We start from the raw sequence: 22253 nt of genomic DNA on the forward strand, positions 1-22253 counted from the left end.
TAAGAGCTAAATCTATATTTTTAGAAGAAAACATAGAAGCAAACCTTCATGACTTTGGATTTGGCAAATGATCCTTACATTTGACACACTAAAGGTTTGAGCAACAAAAGAAAAAAGATAAATTGGACTTCATCAAAATTAAAAACTTTTGTGACTTCAAATGACACCATCAAGAAAGTCGAAAGACAGGCCACAGAATAAGAGAAACTATTTGTAAATCACATCTGATAAGATCTATCTAGTGTGTGTGTGTGTGTATATATATATATATATATATACACACACACACACATGTGTATATGTATACGTATTTGTGTGTATATATGTATAAAGGATTCTTCAACTCCATAATAAAGGAAAAATTTCAAAGGATCTGAATAGACATTTCTCCAAGAAACATATAAAAATGGTCAACAGGGCCTCCCTAGTGGCTCAAGGGGTTAAGCACTATGAAGCAATCCACAGCCTCTGCAGCACGAGTTCGATCCCCGGCCGGCCAGGGAGAAACCCACATGGTGCATTAGACCTCTCCTGTCTCGCTGTACCCCTCAGCAGTGTATTTCAGCCAGTCTGCCTGTTCTGTTCCCCACTCTGTCTCTGGTGAATCCTCTCACCCCCACAGTTGGGGGGTACCCAACTGTGTACAGTTGGGCCTGTACCCCAACTCTTGTATGCATAAATGAATCTTTAAAAAAATAAATAAATATGGCCAATAAGCATACAAAAAGTGTTCAACATCCTTAGTTGTGAGAGAATACAAATCAAAACCACAATGAGACACCACTTCACACCTACTAGGATGGCCAGCATCAAAAGTCCGATTATCACAGATACTGGTGAGGATATGGAGACAGCAGAACCTTCATACATTCTGGCCAGAATGCACAATGGCACAGTCACTGTGGAAAAAAGGAGGCTGGCAGTTCCACAGATGATAAAAGTTACTGTATGATCCAGAAATTTCTTACGTAAAACTCATACTAAGAGAAATGAAGACACACATCCACACAAAATCTTGTACACAAATTCACAGAGCCTTATTTGTAGTAGTCACAAGGTAGAAACCCAAATGCCCATCACCTGAAGAATGGATATGCAAAATGTTGTAGAACTATACAATGAGTACTATTCAGGCGTTACTCGCTTTTGGACCATAATTTGTTTTAACTTGTCTTTCCTGGTGGTGGTCAGGGGTACCTCACTTCTCTACAAAAGAAGGACAAGGGGAAGTGCATGTGGCTCTTGGAGATGATCAGAGCTTTCCACAAGTTCTAAGGAGACAGTCAAAGGGCAACATCAAACTTTTCATTTACTACCTCTCAAAGAAGTATCTGTGAGCACAAAACACCTTTATTCTTTATATACTGTACCATCAGATATAAGAGAAATGCTCTGCAGGGGGAAAGACAATGTTTTCTCCACTTGCATCAAAATCTCTATTAAGAGTGACTTTATATATGATAGAATTGAGTATATTCAATGCATTTGATTTGGGAAAAAAACTGACTTGAGATATAAAAGCACCAATGGGTGCTTCAGAGTCTTGCACAAGAAGGCATTCTGTTACCTAGCGTTGTCTTTAAAAAAAAAAAAAAAAAAAGGCTCTAAAGGGCCTCCCCTGGTGGCACAGCGGTTGAGTGCTGGGCTGTGAGGCTGCCCGCAGCCTCTGCAACACAGGTTCGTTCCCCGGCCACAGGCAAGGGTCCCACAAAAAAAAAAAAAAAAAAAAAGGCTCTAAGGAGAACTCTGGTCCAAAGGTCAGATATCTTCTGGAAGCAAGGACACACAAGTAGGAATTAGAAATGGAGGTCTTTGGACTGCAGCATCATAAACCACAAGCACTCGTTCCTCTGTCTCCTTTTTTTTTTTCTGAGAATAGTGGTATCTCTGGGAAGAGGGATTAATTGGTAGGGGAACAAGAGAACCTTGAGGGATGCTGAAGATGTTCTTTACCTTGACCTCAGAGAGTGAGTTACCCATGGATATACAAATGTAAATTTTCATCCAGCTGGTAATTTAGAAGGTCCTGCACTAGACTGTATTTTGCATCTTAATTAAAAATAAATCAGAAAAATATGGTTTCTGAGAAACACTTCATATATTATCAGGTGCTATGTAACTAAAAGATGCTTTAAGAGGTTGTATTAAAAATAGTAGGAGATTTCTAAAGCAGAACACATTGAAGAAGGAAGAAGTGTACATTCCTCCACAGCCCTCAATTCAATAATTATCATGCAAAGATTGTGTTATAGGCATGGCGTGAGGACTATAGATCCATACTACCTTCTGGCCCATGCTCTTAAAACACCAGTCATACCTAGGGTAGTACCCTGCTAACCAGGTGTTAATCCCAAAACACTAGACCACAAAGGAAATAGTGTTACCTTTGTGGAAAAAAACTTGTCCGCCTATCTAGGAAACCAGGTCCTTTCCCTGCAGCTAGAGCTCATGTGGTTCTTGCCTCGACCACATTCCAAGGTCATTACTGTATGATGGTTTTAGAGTCAGTTCTAGGCAAAATGGTGACACAATTGACTACCTCTGAGTCCCCATATTTAGGCACCTACAACTTCAGGCTGGATCCTTCCATTACTCATGGTTAAGAGTTTCTGCAACGCTACTCACCCTGGGGGAGCTGCAGTCCCTTTCCCTCTCTTCTTTTGGGAGTAAGCTTGCTGAGCAGTTTGGCAGGCAGAATTCTAAGATAGCCCTAAGATTTGTGTCCCCTATCTGTTCATACCTTGCATAAATTCTGGGATTGAGATTTTTCCCTTTCATTAGGTTACATGGTTATATGGTACAGTTGACCTTCAAAAATGGAGATTAGCCAGTGGGCTTAATCCCACCATATGAACCATTTAAAAGCAGAGTTTTTCTCGGGCTAGTGCCAGAAAGAGAATCAGAGAGACATATACCAGTTGGTCTAAAAAGGAGCAACACCCTGTTGTGAGCTGCCATAGAAGCAAGGTGTCAAGGTAGTGAGCAGTCTATGAAAACTAAGAATGATCCCCAGGGGGCAATTAGAAGGAAAATACCACCCCAAGGAAATTAACTCTACCCACAACCAGTGTGCTGACCCTCAACCCCACATGATAATGACAGTCCAGCCAACACCTCGATTTCAGTTGAGAGACCCTGAGCAGAAAATCCAGTTATGCCATGCATAGAGGTCTGTCCTTAAAAAACAAAAAAACAAACAACCCTACAACATAGTAAATAGGTGGTGTTTTAAGTCACAGAGTTTGTAGTATGTGTGAGTTAAGCAACATAATTTGAACAAAAGAATCCTGAAAATTATTTCAAAGCTTAACTCCTATAAATTGACATTGGTAACAGTGGTTTTCCACCATGGGGTTCCAAAGGCAGTGTTAAAATGCCTAATTAACTTAGCAATAATGCAGTCAGGTAATGTGATATTATGTGTGAGTTAATTAGGTTAAACTACATCTCAAATGCAGTTGGCACTAAATTCAAGAAGGCCCTCTCCAGGGGTAGGCAGTGCGCGTTGGAATCATGAAGCCCAAATTCCAAAAAAGAGGCACTGCAAATGATTCCATTATCCATGTTAATCAACACCAGACCCTTTGCCAGTTAGCAAAGTGAATGTCAGCGGTGAAGAGAGAGAAAGAGAGAGAGAGAGAGAGAGAGAGAGAGAGAGAGAGAGAGAGAGAGATAAGTGGCCTATGAGCAGGTATTACAAATGGAAATCAGAGAAATAAGTGGCCTATGAGCAGGTATTACAAATGGAAATCGCTTCCCACTGGTGAAATTAAGGATACGTTCAAGTCCTAAGAATCAACCAAAAATACTACTTTATGAAAGATACTACCTTTCATAAACAAGAGTGTAGCCTTAACAGACTTGTTCTCTAAATGACCCTGGGATCAGCCATGGTTGGAAGATTGCCAGCTGCTGGATGCCAATTACTAAGGATACCAGAATGCTCCTCTGAAAAGTGGTCATTTTTAGGAGTGCAATTTTCATCCAAGGTGGTGATCAGAGCAACTGAAAGAAGACAGCCAGGACTTTATCAAACATGCAGGAATAATTCTGCATGAACAATCTGTGCCACTGACAACTGGCAGTCAGTCAGCATCTGCATGTGCAGCAGAATCAGATCTCAGGCTTTAGTTGTACCCAGGCACCAGTTTGTGGTACAGCAGCTAACCCTTACTTACCTCAAGTACTCCCCTTAACCCCCCAGGACTTGTGTTCAACCAAACTGGCTTAGGTCAGTTCACAACAGGTGGTAATTATTGAGAGCTGTTGGCAATACAAAAAAATAAGAAGGTCCAAATGTGCCCATCATATAACTAACAAACACATTATTTTTTGGTTTGCCCTGGAAAACCACCTTTGTACTACAGCTAGGGCTTCTCAGAGGCTCTGCCTGACAGCTAATGGGAAGTCACTGGTAATTTTCTGGGAAGAAAAGACTAGTTAATTCAGACTTACCAAATAGTTTGAGAGGTATTTTTATAAAGTATTAGAAATAATGATTAGCTCCCTATTATTAAAGTTTGTTGATGATTTCATTTTAGATATAAGGAAACTGAAACCTGGAGCAGATGAATAATTTTTCTGAGGTGTTCCATGTTTCCATTCCTGAAATCAAAACTCCTTAGACTACCGGCCATGACTCTTTTATAGCAATTTCTAACTGTATGTCAGTCAAAAGGTATAGTTGCATCAACCCCCTGGTCCCAGATTATTTAGCATCTGGAATTATTCCCCCCCCCCTTTCTCCCCTGTACCCCATTTCCATTGCTAAAGGCAAAAAGTTTATCAGTCACAACCAAGAAGCTATTAGTGTGTCTTTGATTCTTTTGAGCAAATTCCTCTACTGTTATCAAATGGGTAACAAGGGGTTAATGAGATTTAAAAAACTATTCCTGCTAATGAGTAACTTCTTAGTTGTAAAGATTTAACTCAATTAAGTGATGCATATCTCCAAAATTACCTCAATTAACAAAATGGGGGGAAATGGGATATTGTGAAGGGCAAGAAGATATTCATAGGACTACTGGATAGAGGCTGACTTGCAAGGTTGTGGGTTGAAGGCACATTCTTATTGTCTAGTCAAGGGCTTATCTATGGGGTTCTAGAACACAATAGGTTATAACTGACCTAAAAGAAGCCAAAGTTCACCTCCCAGGGAAATGAGACAGTGGAGAATTCCCATGAGGAGTATGACATTCTTCATAATATAAACAAGAACTGTCCTGCCCTCTTTTCATTCCCAAATAGTTTTAACCAGAAAGGTGGTTCCCAATATCTGGATCACAATACTAATAACTTGGTGACATCTCTATACTTTATTTTGTTCTTATCTTGTAAACAGAAAAAGTGCATGTAACTTAACCCACTTCAGAAATGAGAAAACTCAAGCTCTGTGATGTCATGGTCACATTAGTACCGTTGCACAACCTGGCATGCTGCCTGGGTCATCTGACACCAAGCCCACATGATCCTGTATTATACTGTCATGACCAATTTCTAACCCTTCTACTATTCCCTAATATCACCACATTCCCATGCATGAATTAAAAAAAAATTTTCAAATTAACTTGGACCAAATAAAACAGTGGAAGACAATCTTGGATGCTGAAAGCCATGTTCAGGAGTCACTGATTCTCACTGTAGATAAATGGCACAGAAACATTTTCCATTCCCATGAGTGTGAAGAGTATGTCTCCTGTTGTTATCTTAGAGGAAAGAAGTTAACCATAGGTCATGAGCTGACAAATTACTACACTTAAACACTTCCCTCGCCTCATAATGAATTCTCCTCACTGTAAGGAGATACAAACATTTAAAAAACACTAAACCAACCAACACCTCCCAGGATCCTCTATAAAGGTTTTCTGGTTCAGTAGGGGAAGCCTGGAAGACATCAAGTCATGTTCAAAGAGGATCACAAGCTGTGCTACCACAGGTTTCTACTTTCTTTCCCTCCTAAGATCTAATCACTTCCTTTGTTTCCCAAGGAATACAACTATTACAGCTACAGGACTGCCAAGTTCAATCAATGACAGAGTAGGCAGGATAGCTACCCTGGGGAGGAGGAAAACTCTCATCCCCTCCAACTCCCCCATTTAAAGTGTAAAAGGTTAATTAAGCTAACAAGAGAAAGAGGAGAAAGGGGTTATGCTATCCAGGTCCCTCCTCCTGATGAGAGGCAGCACCGTGGTGGTGATAATGGGGATCATTATTTCTCTGCTCAAGAACCCCAATGGCTCCCAATTATTCTCATATTAACCTTTAAGGCCCCAATGATCCCTCTTTCTTTCCTCTTGCCAGCTGTCCACCCTCACCTGAAGTCTTCTGCATGGTTCCCTCTACCCGGTTTTCTTCTAGAGATTCCACAAGGCAAACTCCATCACTTTCTTCAAGTCTTTGCTCAGTATCCTTTTTTTCAGTGAGGCCCACATTAATTACTCTAGTGGCAACCTAAAGGCCACTCCAGATCCCTACATATTCTCTTGATCCTCCTAGCTTCCCTCTACTTTCTTATTGAATATTACTAGGTCACTCTCCAATTCCCAATATTCATATGTATACTCACTTTACTTCCCAGTGTTCATCATTATCTAGTTCTCCCCTGTTGAGATACACATGGAATATAAATTCCATGCAGAAAGGGATTTTTGTGTGTTTTGATAATTGATGAATAGATGCCAGGACGGAGCACCCTGCACATAGTATGCACTAAACATTTATTGAATGCATGAAATGTACGTATGTATTAATAACAACAATGAGCATTTAATGAGCACTTAAATTTTGGATTGAGAATGACAGTCTGCATTTTCTAATGAGATCCCCACAGTCTATGAGATAGGGACTAACAGTATCCCCAAAGTGCAAGACAAAACGGAGACTTAAATGACTTGCCTAAGAACCCAGTATGAAAATCTAGATCTCTCCAACTTCACTGAACTCCTATGCTTTATTTCCCATTCCAGCTCTGCCAGACAAGTTTTTGTGGTTTTGTTTTTTGTGGAATTCCACCAATGTTTCTTAGAAAGAAAATTTTGGAAATATTAGGGGAAAAGAACCACTCTAATAAATTCAAAGAGAGAAAAGTCTCAAAGAAAAAAGTTTCCCTAGAAATGTTTCTATATTAGAGATTATCTTCCTGAGATATAAAAGAACAATAATCAGAATATGAAAACCTAGTGTGTGCCAGATGCCATGATGGCTATCATAGTTACAAACACAGCAAGATGGTCTGTTACATAGTCTAGAGATAAGGCAGACCAGCAAAGCAGCTATTTTAGAATCACATGAGAAATGACAGCACAGATTTATAAACTGAAATCATGGGACATTTGATGCTGAAACATTAGCTGCTTTGGCAAAAATGAGAAGGAGACAGTGACAATTGTTGAATCACCAGGAAAAAAAGAGAATATGAAAAGAACAGGTACATTAAGAATTAGTACTGTACACTGAAGAAGGACCCATGCTTCATTTTCCTTAGCTTAGAATTAATCTAGCTGATTTGCTAACTAACAAGAAAAAGACCACATGCATAAACAAATATATTCTTTGTGATTTACAGTCTATGTGAGAATTCTATTAACAAGCTCTACCACTGCCTCCTCTCCTATAAAACACACCTTAAATTCCCAAAATTTAAAGATCTCAAATCTCATGTTTTACAAATGTTTTAAGTTGACGAAACAGTAAGGGAAGGGATGAAATCAATGCCCTTCCCAATTTTTAAAATTAAAACCAATAGAGTTGGAACCATGAATCCTAGCCATTTTGCCGTAAACAGAAAAATTAGCATGTTAGTTTAATCTGCACACCACTTTAGGCCACCTGCATCCCCAAATAGTGTCAGATAACAGATCTTTCTTCATACATTAATTTTACATTACCCTGTCTCCCAGGCAGCTAGGGAGCTAACAAGCAGTCCCTGCGGCTCAATCCGAACAGAACTGGCATGCATTCAGGCAACACAACTACAGCTGTTGCTTAATAGCATTTTTCATATGAGGAAGCCCTATCACCACAAGCACTAATAGTGAAAATGATTTAAGAAGGGGAAAAAACCCTTTGAGATATTTTGAACTTGCAGGATAGAAACTCATTTTCGTTTTTAATTGCATAAGCTTATATTCCAAAGGTCCTGGACAAATGTCAAACCAATCAGACTGGAAATACATCTGGTTTGAGGAGACTCTTAGGGTAATTTAAATTCAGTCTCTCACACAAAGTGGTGGGGTCTGGATTATCTCCTCTCTGTTTTCATTCTAACTCGTAAGTCCATAACTTCTACAACTCCCCAAAGTACACACACTATGAAATTATTTTTTTTAGAAGTATGCTGTTCAATTTAGGTGAGTAGATATTGTTCAGTAGTTAAAAAATTTTGCATTAGTGGATGTGCAGGATACATTAGAAAGAGATCTGAGAGTTCCTATCTACTAGATTAATCTAAAGCCCTAATTTTTACAATCCTATGCTATATGTGTTTCCCTCCCAAAGCATCCTATACTATCATATGACAAAAATCACATGGACACCAGAACACCAGTGAAGAGATCTGGAAAACTAGAACATGGGGGAAATGTCTCCATTTTGACCAAGGAGGAAAACATGACTCTAGAACCTCTTAACTAGTTAATTTCACTCTTCTGCAATACAATTATAAAATGGGTTAATTATAATTTCTAAAGATAAGGCGTTTGTAAAAACAAAATAGGCCAAATTACACCATTTGTTTTACTAATCATGTAGAAATTATCTGAATTCATGTATTATATATCATGATTTCCTCAAGGCTTTTTTTTTTTTATTATTATAGAGGCATGTTTTATTTATTTATTTGTTTGTTTTGTTTATACATGCACTGGGTACAGTCAGAGCACGGGAGGGTGAGAGAATTCACCAGAGCCAGAGCGGGGAGCAGAGCAGGCAGAAGGACCGAAGTACACTGCTGAGGGGAGCAGCGGGCGGCAGGAGAGGTCTGCGCGCCATGTGGGACCCTCCTCCAGTGGCCAGGGAGCAACCGGGATCAAACCCGCGCTGCAGAGGCCCCGGGCAGCTTCGCAACCCAGCGCTCAACCGTTGCGCCACCGGGGAGGCCCTTCTTCAAGGCTTTTGATAAAGTATTTCCCACTCACCCTTGAGAAGACAGTGCACTGAGCTAGGCCATTATACGTGAAACTTGGATATTATCACAAAAAAGCTAAACCACCTCTGGAGACATAAATGAGGAGAAGCAGGGGTTATCACATGCCTTTGCTGCTGAGATAAATATCAATAATTCCATGGTCAGCTACAAATGTACCTCTGCTGCCTACAAATACATTCCTCTCCCACCTTACAGTTTTTCAAAACCTAGGAGTAAAAGGAGGAGAAATTCCTTCCTTGCAATGTTAAAGTTAAAAGACTTATGTAAAGTTACAAAAATAACTCACAGTCGAGCAGGCTGGCAAGAGTCCTTTTTAGCGAGATAGCCATATGGACACCTCTTGAAAAAAGCCATATGGTTATACTTGTTATTTTTGGCCTCTTTACCTTCAACTTCTTTTTTGTATATAGAGGCCTCCAGTTATTACCACCAAGTGATAAATCACTTTGAATTTCCAAGGCTACAAAAGGCGTTTATTGGCAACCATTCCAGGTTTCACTTTTAGCTGAGGACCCCAGAGAATTCTTAAGTGAAGGATGGTCACATTTTCCAAAAACGTTACTTTATTTAAGTGAGGTCAAAACTTCAACTCCAAACATCATCTTGATAGCTAAGGTTCAAATGGAGAAACGCCGATGGATTTTATTTTTAAAGAGAAAAAAATGAAAGGCACGTCACATTGAAACCTTTACCTGGATGGAAAGAAGTTGTAAAATGGCAACCTAACTAGACCTCCATAGGTCTTTGGTTTGACTAGAACAATGCTATTGTGTTTAAAATTGAGCCATTGTTTAAAACTTAGGAAATTCCACATTTTACAAAAATCGAGATTTTCAACATCTTTTGAAAAACTGGAAGATCTGGCCACACCAGACAAACATTCCTGCTGCTGACTGGCTTTCATTGAATTGCAAGTGTCTCCTTCAGCTGGGTCATCAATCTGCAGTTTGCCACTAGCCTCTAATATCTGCTTCAGTCATTCTATTTTGACTGGCAACCTATTAAAAAGACTAGACATGGGGCCTCCCTGGTGGACTAGGGGTTAAGCACCGCACCAGAAAGCAATTGCAACTTCTGCAGCATGAGTTGGATCCCAGGCCGGCCAGGCAGCAACCCATATGGCGCAGCAGACCTCTCCTGTCTTGCCCGCTGCTCTCCATAGCAGTGCATTTCAGTCAATCTACCTGTTCTGCTCCCTGCTCTGTCTCTGGTGAATCCTCTCACCCCCCTGCATCTCTGGCCTGTACTCCAGCTCTTGTATGCATAAATAAATAAATCTAAAAAAAAAAAAAAAAAAGACTAGACATGAAGCACTAGTTCATCCAAGAGTCCTTTCTATCTCCACGGATCCCTTTTAAGGGGTAACTCAAATTTCACCTTGCTTTTGATAGATCGCCTGAACCTTGTTGATATATCAAATTTTACCTTGTATCACCTCCCCCACAACAGCTGCTGGGAAGAAAGAAGCGTAAATTTACACATGGTTATTGTTCCTTTCCTTCCAGCACTTAGCACAGTATTTTTCTTAATGTCTGTATTTAATCAAATGTCTAGTAGTTATCCCACAGTTTGTTGGCTTGCTACAGGTGTTCAGAAATGGAAGTGTTCCACTTTAGAGCAGCATTTCTTAAAAGGGGTGGAATGACTTAGCCCTCCTCCCAGGGAACATCCGACATTTTTTGGTTGTTACAACGGGTGGGAGTGAGGGGAGGCAGCTGCTGGCATCTAAGAGGTAGGGGGCTGAGATGTTAAATAAAATGCACAGGACAAACTCCCCTCTACTCCCACCACCAAATGTCATTAGCATCAAAGACAAGAAAACCTGCCTTAGAAAGATGGTGGCCAGAAATATTACAGCGACTTTGCAGTTAGATAATCTTAGGCTAGAAATCAAGTGAAGTAAAGCAATTTACAGTAGCATCAAGATTTGCACTCTGATTCGAGACTCACAGAAACTGATAACATAAATGGGGAACAGAAAAACAGAACACATAAAGGATGGAAACGTGTGCCTGTTTGGCACCAACTTGTAAAAGAACATCATGAGCCAGAGATTAGCATTCAGCTAATAAAGGATTATCTCTTTTTTTTTTTTTTTGTAAAATATAGTGTGGCCTGATTTTGAAAGAGTCTAGGAGACAGTTTGTGGGGAAAATAAGTGTGACATCTTTTGTCAACATGCGTGCCCACATGCACACACATACACATACACGCACACATGCACACACACACAGAAACAAAAACAAGGTTCTAGTCCCCAAAGAGATCCTTTATACTAGCTCAAAACAAATATATGAAATGACACCTAATTCATGTGCTTATGAGGGGAGAATACAAATGACTGAAATAACATCTTCAAAAGGAAATTCTTCTTTAAGAGAAATAAGATGGTACAACTGAAAGCAAGTGCTGAATTTTGCCCAAGATTGTCACATCTGCAGGCTGTTTTATTGTGTCTCATCACCACCACTGGTATACAGTAGCCTCTCTCCATTCAGAGTAGGGAAGTAGTGGAAAGTGTTAAGATGGAAGGGGCATAAAGATAGTTATTTGTCCTTGAATCTCAAGGGTCCTACTTTGCTTTTAATATGAGTCACATGAGGCTCCATCAGTTTCCAAGATCTGGAAAATGGTAGTGATACTTTCAAAATTAAAGAATTATGGAAAATATGAAATCAGTAATCTTATAAAATCTTATTAAAGTCTCACGATGTGCCAGTGACTACGCCAAATACTTTATCTCATTTGAACCTCATTAACAATAACATGAGATGGTCACCATATAAAGATGATGAAGCCATGACTTAAAGAAGGTGTGTGGATAATTCAGAGCCACAACCAGTATTCAAGAAGGGCTGGGATTCAAAACAAAGCAAGTTGATCCTTCAGCTCTACTTCCTACCACTTTGTTGCCTAGCTTTATTAAATTAAAGTACTAATTATTGCCTTTAGTTACCAAGATGTTATTACTGGTAGACAGACCAAAGTGGGGCCATAGGAAATCCTGTGGTTCTTAGAGTATAAATTCCCAATATCCCCAAATAGAACAGACCATCTAATAAAGATGCTACTGCAGGAAGAAGCTGGGTGACCAATTTATGGAGGGATTATCAGCTGGAGAGAGTGACGAGTCTTATTTACATTCCAGTTTTGCAGTTTTATGTTTCATTGTCACATGATTCAATTATCTATCACTGAAATTTAATGTGCTTTTTTCCCCCCTGCCAAGTAGCCCCTATTCCTTTCTTTGTTTTTTTTTCCCTCTTTATGTCCTCATTTCCCCCATATTCCTAGCATGAATAGCAAGGAAAGAACCTAAATTTTGAAATACGAAAGCTCTTGAAGTGAATGTCCAATTTTCCATATAACTGCTAATCAACACTGGGCAAGTTATTAAGGTTTCCTGTCAATGAGGATTTTCCTTGTCTGTAAAATAAGGTAACACCAAATGAGAACAAAACAGATGAAAGTAGTGTGTGCTCTGTAGAAAAATTTCATATCATCCTTCTTCATTTGTAAATGTACTCTCATCCCTTACTCTGTATTAGTGTCCTGCAGAGATCTAAGGTATGCTAAAAAGTAAGTACAGTCCCCAAACATCTGTGTACTTTACCCACCACATAGTTATGAGCAAAAGGAAAATGTCCTGCATTCTCTGGCTTAGTATGAACTCTCCATTGCAAGGACCAGAACCATTGCCAAATCCTCTGGGCTTTCCTTGACACACTAAATTCCAACTGCACCTGCAGCCATGTTAATCCCACAGATTTTCCTCTCATCAAAATCTCCACAAATAACATTATGAATGCACTGAACTTTGGGCACTCCCATATGCGGCATCTCATTTAAATGACACAACAATCCTGCAGGGGGCATCTACAAGGGCACTTGGCATCACCTGAATTTACCTGCATCTTAAACCCATAGGCCAATCTTCTCACCCTTTTCTGTTTTTCAGTTTAAAAACTGCTGGACTGAATGATGATCACCACCAGAAAAACAATGTGTCTACATAGAAATGAACTTACCTAGAATAAGGAATGCGTTAGAAAGACATTAGAAATACAAGAGCAGAAAACTTTAGCAAGGTTAAAGATCTACAATCTATTTCCCAGGAGACCAAATCACAAAAACAGCCTCACTAGGCCACCATGGACCCCTGGCTGTCCTGCCACTAGCATCTCTTCTTCCTAATCTTAAGGTCATTTGCTGTCTGTCCCTTGTCTGTTGCCAACTGAATGTTTCAAGTCCTGGGCAGGAATGTCTGATCATACAGTGTAGGTGACACACCTTAGCTCTTCTGGAGCAGGAAGAAGGATCATCCACCCTACCTCCTTTCCTATAGCTGGTGGGTCCCAGAACAAAAAGGGTGCCTAAGATGCAGGGAAGTTGAAACAATAAAAATCCACCAAGTCACTGAATCTTCACTACAAACCCATGAGAGCCATTCTTTCCTAACTCCCCAATCTTCTGTGGACAAGAGAAGGTGCAGAACTTGCTCAGGTTTATGCAGATGTTCAAGTGCCAACACAGAACCATGCAAGCCTCCGGGTTCTTAACCTCCAGTAACACCTTAAAAATCAACTTTAGCAAACGCCCTAAATCAACCTCACTATAGTTTTTTTCTATAAATGTTCTAAGTCCTCTTTTCCAATCTGTCATAACCATGACTGTGAGTGTGTAAGAGGGATATATACATATCTGGGTTGTCAGTCTTTCAGCAACTTTTTTAACAATCAATTCTTCCTCAAAGTTATCAATTCTTCATATTCCTGAACTTAAAGATCTTGTGCAAGACAAAATATGTCTAACAGTCTTTCTTTAAAATCATTTTCTCTATGATGCCTTAATCTTCCATATTATTCCTACAGTAATTGAACTTAGACCAGGGTGCAAATGTCACTACTATTAAAGTGTGTGTATATATTTGGTTTTGAAAAGAAATGTTTATAAAATCCATCTGATAGTTTTCCTTTTACATTTCTATACTTCCCTACTTTGAAAAGCCCCTAAGGGCCGATTTCATGGTCAAAGAATAATAAAGCCTTATAAAACAACTGAATAACTTCAGTGTTTTACCCTGAAACCCTTTTCCTTCCTACCCATTTTTTTAAACCAAGAAAGATAAATGAACTAAAGTTGTCCATCTTTAGTTGATTCAAATCTAACTTTTTAATAGCAAGTGACTGATGCCAAGAAAGGATTAAAGATGGTATTCTTTCAACGATTCCTTATTATGGTGTGGGATTTGCTTTGCAATTATTCTCTTCTGGACAGAAAAAAGCAAAGCAAACTTGTGATTATTCAGTCTGGAAATCTCCAAACAATGAAAATTCCACACTTGCTGCCAGGGGTGTGGACCACCAGCATGAATGGTGCCAAGGTGGAGAAAGCTATAATATAGGCCTTTGCTAATGATAGTTCAAAGAGGTGATGATCCCAATGATCAGAAATAAAAGCAGAGAGCATTTTCCATGCATGCACATAGTTAGGCACTAAAAAAAGGAAGAGCGTGAACTTCATTAAATTTTGAGTATGAGACTCAAGAATAATCTTTTTGTGACACACAATTGCTGTCTCAGAATTATCAATGAAAGCCCTAAAGGTGGGAAAAGTATCTTTTTCCTCTATGTTTGTTTTCTGAGCAACAACCAATCATGGAAGGAGAAGAAATCTGGCACAGAAGAAATGATGGGGGACAGTAATGGAAAGGAAAGAGGCTGGGAGCCCAGGAACTTTTTCTAAGGATTAAAAAGAAGACACAGGGAGGCAACTTGTCCCATTCTAGAGAAGTTGTCTTGGAGATGAGTTTAAAAAATCTGTGCAGAGAAGGAAAAAGAAAAATATTGGATGGTTTCATTTATGCAGGAATACAGGGGAACCAAATAAGACATCAGTGTAAAAAAATAACAGTACAAAACACAACAAAGCAAAAATGGACAATTATAAATCAGAGACATCCTGCAGCAGAGGAGGAGGGAGAGGGATCAGAGGGAGGGAGGGAAGAACACAGGGGACTGAGGTGATGGTGCATGGGTGTGTTGGTGAAGGAAACTCTATGAGGACTACACCTGAGGGGTTGGGGGGAAACAAATATTGTTTAAAAATGAACAATGATGTAAAAAAATTAATTAAAAAAAATCTGTGGCAGTAGACCAGTGTCAGACCTGGGAGTGTCTGGTCAGGATACTGGGTGTTCTCTAACCACATGAGTTGCCTCACCCACTATTTGATCAGTGACAGAAGCATCAACTTGTAGACTTGATAGGAACACATCTAAGTGAGAAAGCAGCAGGTCTTCAATGTCAATCACTCCAACAAGTTTTTTCACTGGCTAGATAAATTTAGGTAACACCCTGAAAGCCTGTTTCAGTTTGATCCAAGCACGTCAGGGACACCTTCAAAGCAGAATATGTAAACTATACATTAATTTACAAGTCAGGAGTTCCCAATGCCTTTCTTCCTGGGACCTCATAGTTCTCACATCTCATAAGTAGGGTTATTATTAGTCCAGTCTCCACAGGTGAGCAAATTGAAGTGCTTTTCTAACAATGGCCATAAAAGGAATTGAAATGCAATACAGCTCCTATCTATCAATGGTTCTCAACCACTTTGAAACTATAACTTTTCTAGGTACTCTGAAAAACATCAATAACAACCCACACATGTTCTAACAGGGGAAATTGCTCCAACAAAAAAAGCAAGAATTTGAAGTATTTATTCAGGAAAATTCAAGCCAAAATACTAAACAACTTTATCTCCATTTAAAAACATTTTCTGGGTAGCCTTTGAGTTTCTTCTATAAAGCAGCGTGGTGTATACTGGGCAGGAACACGCACCCAATACATGTCATGTGATATTCTAGTCACTCAGTGTAAGGGCCACCTTCTCTGAATCTCTGACACAGTTCCTTCTTGACCCACAACCACCAAAGCCATTACGCTCTGCCAGGTTTTGACTGCTGGCTCTGCTGTCATTAGCCTGCAGCCCCAGTAATTTCATCTCTGTCATTCCAAGTGCTCTGTATGAAAATAGTAACAGAAAGTCCCATTTGAAACTTACAAAGGAAGATTAAGCAAATGAATACACAAACTGGAACACTGCCTTAACATCGTATGCACTAGATGCCAGGCACCACTTTTATTAGTGTCGTTTGATATAGTGGTTAGGAGTAGCTGGGTTCAAACGGCAGCTCTTCCAGTCATTACCTGTAATTAGAGGGTCAGTTATAGTATCTACCGGAAGCAACGGTGTGAAAATTACATAGGATACAGTAGGTAGGAGTACTCAGCAATTAGTAGGTGTTCAATAAATGACCGCTGCACTACCTGTCTACATCCATAAGAGGTCTGACCGCCGCTTAAAAAAAAAATCCTATTTTTGCACAATGTATGTATTTTCATCTTGGTTATATTACCCATAAAATATAAAATTAAAAAATAATTCTTCCAGAAGCTACAGCTTAATAAACTGTCTTAGAAGGTTAAAAAAAAAAATCCTGGGCATCCCTGGTGGCACAAAGGGTTAGGTTCCATCCCTGGCCGGCCAGGGAGCTACCCACATGGTGAGGCAGACCTCTCCTGTCTCGCCCGCTGCTCCCCTCAGCAGTGTATTTCAGTCAGTCTGCCTGTTCTGTTCCCTGCTCTCTCTGGTGAATCCTCTCACCCCCTCCCACCCTCCCACTCTAGCCTGTACCCCAGCTCTTGTATGCATAAATAAATAAATCTTAAAAAAAATCCTAAAGCCCTCCACCACACCAAGCACAGCTTAGGGGCTCAACTGTCAAATGAGCGGCAGGCAGCACTTTGCTTCAGACAGGTTAAGTCAACTTGGCTCCTGCCTGGGCCTTGTTAGCGGGCCAGAAACTCAGACCCCTGGCGGTCAACATGGGCGGGTGAGATGACACCGATCAGCCGGCAGTGCCTCAATTCAACTTGGTGTTTTGTGTGGAGAACTTCCCTCAGCACTTAAAAAAAAAAAAAGGCGCCTGTGTTTTGATACTTCCGTCACTGCGGCTAACAAAATAAAAATGCAGCCCAAAGTGGGCAGGAGTGGAGTTGGCAACAGAAGGGCAGCCTGGATTGTGGGGGGTTTGCTGAGCAGAGTCGGCAGGACCCTAGGAGGGGAGGAATCAGCAGGCGAGACTTGAGCGTGGTGACAAAAGCACAGAGCACTGAGGGGGAAACTAAGCAGAAGGGCGGGGAGGGGCAGGAAGCGCCGGCGGGGCAGTGAGGAGGCGGCCCACAAGGCCCGAGGGAGGAAACAAAGAGCTGGAACCACTGGAGGGGATCCCAGGAGGCAGCCATAGGGGGATCCTCAGCAGGCAGTGGCTTGGGAAGTGGGGAGGTGGAGGACCCTGGGGAAGGCGTGGCCACTGGGGGGTGAGGGGGAAGGTAGGAGGCGGGGCGAGGGCCAGGGGCGGGGCTGAGGGGCTGGGAGTGGGGTTTGCTGCTGAGCAGGGCCGGGTGCGCGGCTGGCCGGAGCGGGGCGAGGGGCCTCAATCCAGCAGACCCGATCCTCTGCACCAGGTAAGCTTCTGGAAAAAACTGATCGCCTTTCAGCGGCCGGGACAGCCAAGTTTCAGGGGCTGGGCCCCGAGGGTGCGGAAGAGGAGCCTTTCCTACCCTTCCTGGCCCCAGACTCCACAGAATACTATGGTTGCAAGATGAGCAACAGCACCACAGCTTTCAAAGCTCCTGTGGAATTTTACCACCGGCCCATGAAAAATGGAGGCAGTGTCCTGCTTTCAAAGAGAGGACAGGAGACCTTTCGAATGTGATTTGGCAAAGAGCATCAGACTGGTGTTTGGTGGAGGTTTAGACTTGCATCTCGTACTGGCACTTCCCCAGAGTAATGCTTGTGAACCCCTGGCTGAGCTGGCATCTGCCCACAGGCTCACCCAGAGGCTCTAGTCTGTCTTCCAGTGTTCTGCCCCTTGCCCCTGCACTGGGGATCAGGAACCTCTGAAGAGTAAAGGCAATTCTTGGATGGAGGCCAGAGCTAAAAAGTTAAGTCTGGTTTCATGTCAAGGTAAGATGCAGGTATAGAAATCTGACCTACAATCAGAAAGGAAACACTCTTCTGGGTGAACCAACCAAAAGCAGCTTAGGCTTTTGCTTTTTGAGACCAATTAGAGTATCACAAAACATCATGTGGTAGGAATGAAACTACAACTATTGCTGTTTATAACAGCTACTGTGTGCTCCTAATGTACACCATTTCTCTGTCTTCACAGTCCACCCATTCCAACATTTCATGGGTGTTTTCCATGGAATAAGCACTGTGCTAGGTGACAGGTTATAAATGTGAGGGGGGTAAAGCAGGGAGTAGTCACAGGCCTCCTGGAGCCAGATGTCCAACCAAAGATGACTGCAATTTGCAAAGGAGGAAATTTAGAATAGACAATTTGCTCTTGGTTATGCCCATATAGGTCTGCCACAACCTGCCTCCTAAATAAATAGAGTAATATTTCTGTGTTAAGCATCTGTTTCTACCCTTTCACTTATGGAAAGCAAAGTGAAACCAAGGTATTTATATACCAAATAAAAGAATTAAGTCCTACAGGAAAATCCAATGGCTGAAAACCTGAGGTAGGATTTTGTTACATATACCCAGACAAGAGAGGTTGAGAATTACTAGAACATTCATTAAGTCAAAGACTGCATTCCTCAAGGTTAAATGTAAAGAAACAGTGTTTTAATGTCTACTATTAAGTCTCCTGTGATAAGATGCTCTGCTTCTTAAGTAAAATAGATGTTTTCTCCATTTTTAAATTTTAACTTTCTATATTGCACTTCTAACACATTCATCACTGTTACCTCCATGTTAGAAGTTGTCAGAGTTGGGCCTACCTTTCAGAAGCACACAGAGAGAGCTATAAGAACTTCCACCAATCTTTTTATTTACAAAAAACAAAAGGGGGTGGGGTGGGGAGCATTCCAAAGAGGTTCAGGTTATAGAGGAATGGCTTCCACATCCAGGATTTAGAGCCCAAGTCTCCCAATTAATGAACTTCCCAACAGTATACCGAAAATTTTACCTGTCAGCCTAACAAATGCCTGGCTGATTCACACTGTTTTCCTCCAGAGAAGCTCTTCAGCTGCAAACATACAACTGGATCCTAAATTTATGTGTGCTGGGGACTGGTCAATAAAAACATACCTAATTGAATTATCTTAACATGCTTAACATAAGTCATACGTATTTTTGATCTTCCCAAAAGTCATCAGCTCTACCCACCCAAAAGCATGTTTAGAAAACATAGACTGAAAAAGTAATCCAGCGGGTATTCTTTTTTTTCACATGTAAGAGTGCAGGAAGACATTTTAAAAATATGAAATCATATTTTATATGAACAAAGATGACTCCTAAAAGGCATCATTTAGTATCTTGGCTCTGGCAAAATTTTTCTTTTTTGTTGTTGCTCGTTTTTCCACATAAATATATTCTGTATTTTCTCTAACATAGACCAGTGCTTTGACAGATTTTAGATTTTTCTCCTTAACTAAAGGCACTATTCAATTTCAATGTCCTTGGAGTGTTTTATCTGGGGATTAGACAACTGTACCAAAACACAGCTGTTCCAGTTTTTTCTCCTTTATTTTTCACATTAAAAAACTCCCACTATCAGCCAGTCCAATTAGTTACTCACTATCAAAAGCCAGCTTTGTCTTTCATCTTCTGGAAAACTGGATCCAAGTGACAGGGTGTCATGGAAACTGTATCTCGGGTCATTTCCTGTTTCAATTGTTTAGCCACAAAAAAAGTTCAGCTCTATCAGATGGAAATTAATGAATACTTGTAGTTGCCTTTTGAAGAGCATGCAACTAAATAAAAAAGTAATTATCCTTTTTGACCAAGTTTTCCCACCAACACCAAGGAATACAGGGAAATCAGTGCACCCAAAATGGGGAAAGTACTTTAATGCAATGAGCCAAAGTCTTTCAGTTTCCATAATTCAGTGGTCAGTTTTAAGGCTTTCGATTGAATTTGGGAAAAGTACAGGTTAAGGGGTTTTCATTGTAGTTAACTTTGTTCTTATTCTTTTACTTTCAACAAATTTTTACCTCTCCTTCCCATTCTACTTCACCCCAATTTTGATATTAACTAGACAGAGAATACTATCTCTGTAGTATTCTCCTCTTTAACCTGAAATTGCTTCAACATAAGGGAATGTGTAATAGAAAAAAAAATAGTAATATATAGATTTCTTGCTATAATTAAGTCTCTGCAAACAACACACACACACACACACACACACACACACACACACACACGGGAAAAGCAGAGTTTAAGGCCTACAAGCAATACTAGGTAAGCACATGTGTTAGGAAATGAAGTCCTGGCTGGAATTCAGTAATAATGAGCCCCTTAGTGATCTAATGTACACCAGTATACACTGTGGATGGAAACTGAGTGCCAGACAGGACAATGGGGAACTCAACCTGTGTTTAATATGTTTCAGCTCTGTCTAAATAACTGTTGGCAAAAAACGTGGAAGCAATACAACAAATCAATTTTAGGGCTCAAGAGGATTTGCTCAAATAAGACAGCTATGAAGTGTACATTGCAGGCTACATCCACAGCTCCACTGTGGCAAAGGCGCCTACTTGGAACGCTCTCTGCCCTGTTTGGTGGGCTATATATCTTCTCTATTCAAACTGAGGAAGTATTTTGCTACTTCTTTTTCTTAGATTTAAAGAAGTAAATAAACATCTCCAAACAGACTGACTTTATTATTTTTTTAAAGATTTATTTATTTATTTATTTATTTATCTATTTATTTATTTATTTAAACAAGAACCGGGGTACAGGCCAGATGTACAGGAGGGTGAGGGTGAGAGGATCCACCAGAGACAGAGCGAGGAACAGAACAGGCAGACTGATGAAATACACTGTTGAGGAGAGCAGCAGGCGTGACAGGAGAGGTCTGCCACGCCATGTGGGACCCTCGTGGCTGGCTGGGATTGAACCGGCGCTGCAGAGGCTGCGGACAGCCTCACAGCGCGGCACTCAACCGCCTGCGCCACCAGGGGAGGCCCGGGACTGACTTTATTATTAAAGTGAGTTCAGCTCTATATTATTTATATTCAACTTGTTACTTGGATAATTTCCATAGACTAGAACATGAAAGAAAAAAAAAAGAACACCTAATAATGACACCTGAGTTCTTAACCTTTTCCCTGTCATTAAGTCACTATGTTTATTTTAAGCAGCACCAGTAAAGAGGCGTCTGGGCCACCATGGTCCATGATTTCTCTCCTGTTACTTCACACATGCTGCCCATTTCCTCTCAAAATCTACACTGATGCCTTGACAGGATCAGCTCTCTTATTAAAAATAAGATAGACCTGATGGCTTTTAACTGGAAGTCACATTTATTTCTTTTTCATCAAACTACAGAAAGTGGAATATTCAGCCTTCTCCATCTTTCAGGGAAAGTGTGCCTAATCTAGGATAACGATACTGGTAGGCGAGCTTTCAAAGTGTTTATGTATGTTTATTATGATTTGGCCTTTATGGGCACAAAACACCAGACGTTATTCCCCCAGAAATAATTTTTGCCAGAAACAGAATTTCTAGAAGTCATTTTGATAGTTTTCTTACAGAAAAAGTAGTTAAAACATGGAATTAACTGCTGAAGGCATCAACACAAAAATGCATAACTCAGTTCAAAGAGGTAGTGAACCTGGACTAAATCAAACCCATGAATACAGCTACTAACCAGACTTGAAGGCCTCTGGTCATGATGAGTGAAGTTGGTTTTATCCCAAGAGCAACAACACATTAAATAAAGATGGAGCTGGTACACAAGGTTGTGAACTGTATGAGAAGCAAGAAATACAGTTAGACCAGACAAACCATCTTTATATTCTAGTCATAACTCACTATTTTCCTTTTGTTTTCCCTAAAAAAATGCAATAGTAGTGTGCTCATTGCACTGTCTACCTTAATTATTTAAATGGAGAGAGGGGAGAGAATCTTAATTTGTAAGCTCAATTATAGAAGGATTCTAACAAATGCACTGTCTTCATTGGAATTGGCTAGTTATAATTAGTGTACGAATTGTGATACTGGATGTTATGAAAATTCAATTATGGGTTTTGTT

The 22253-nt window shown here is 40.4% G+C and overlaps 1 protein-coding gene across 1 annotated transcript in view; it reads right to left on the bottom strand.

Annotated features, from left to right (window-relative positions):
* CACHD1 (cache domain containing 1) overlaps positions 1 to 22253 on the bottom strand; it is a gene marked incomplete at both ends in the record, with an annotated part of 197494 nt that overhangs the window by 146839 nt on the left and 28402 nt on the right. Inside the window, 2 exon segments of the mRNA XM_084242212.1 lie at positions 19797 to 19816; positions 19819 to 19882. Coding sequence (XP_084098338.1) covers positions 19797 to 19816; positions 19819 to 19882 — 84 coding nt within the window.

Source organism: Talpa europaea (genome assembly GCF_964194135.1).
Source record: "Talpa europaea genome assembly, chromosome: 9".
In the NCBI taxonomy this organism is placed as follows: domain Eukaryota; kingdom Metazoa; phylum Chordata; class Mammalia; order Eulipotyphla; family Talpidae; genus Talpa; species Talpa europaea.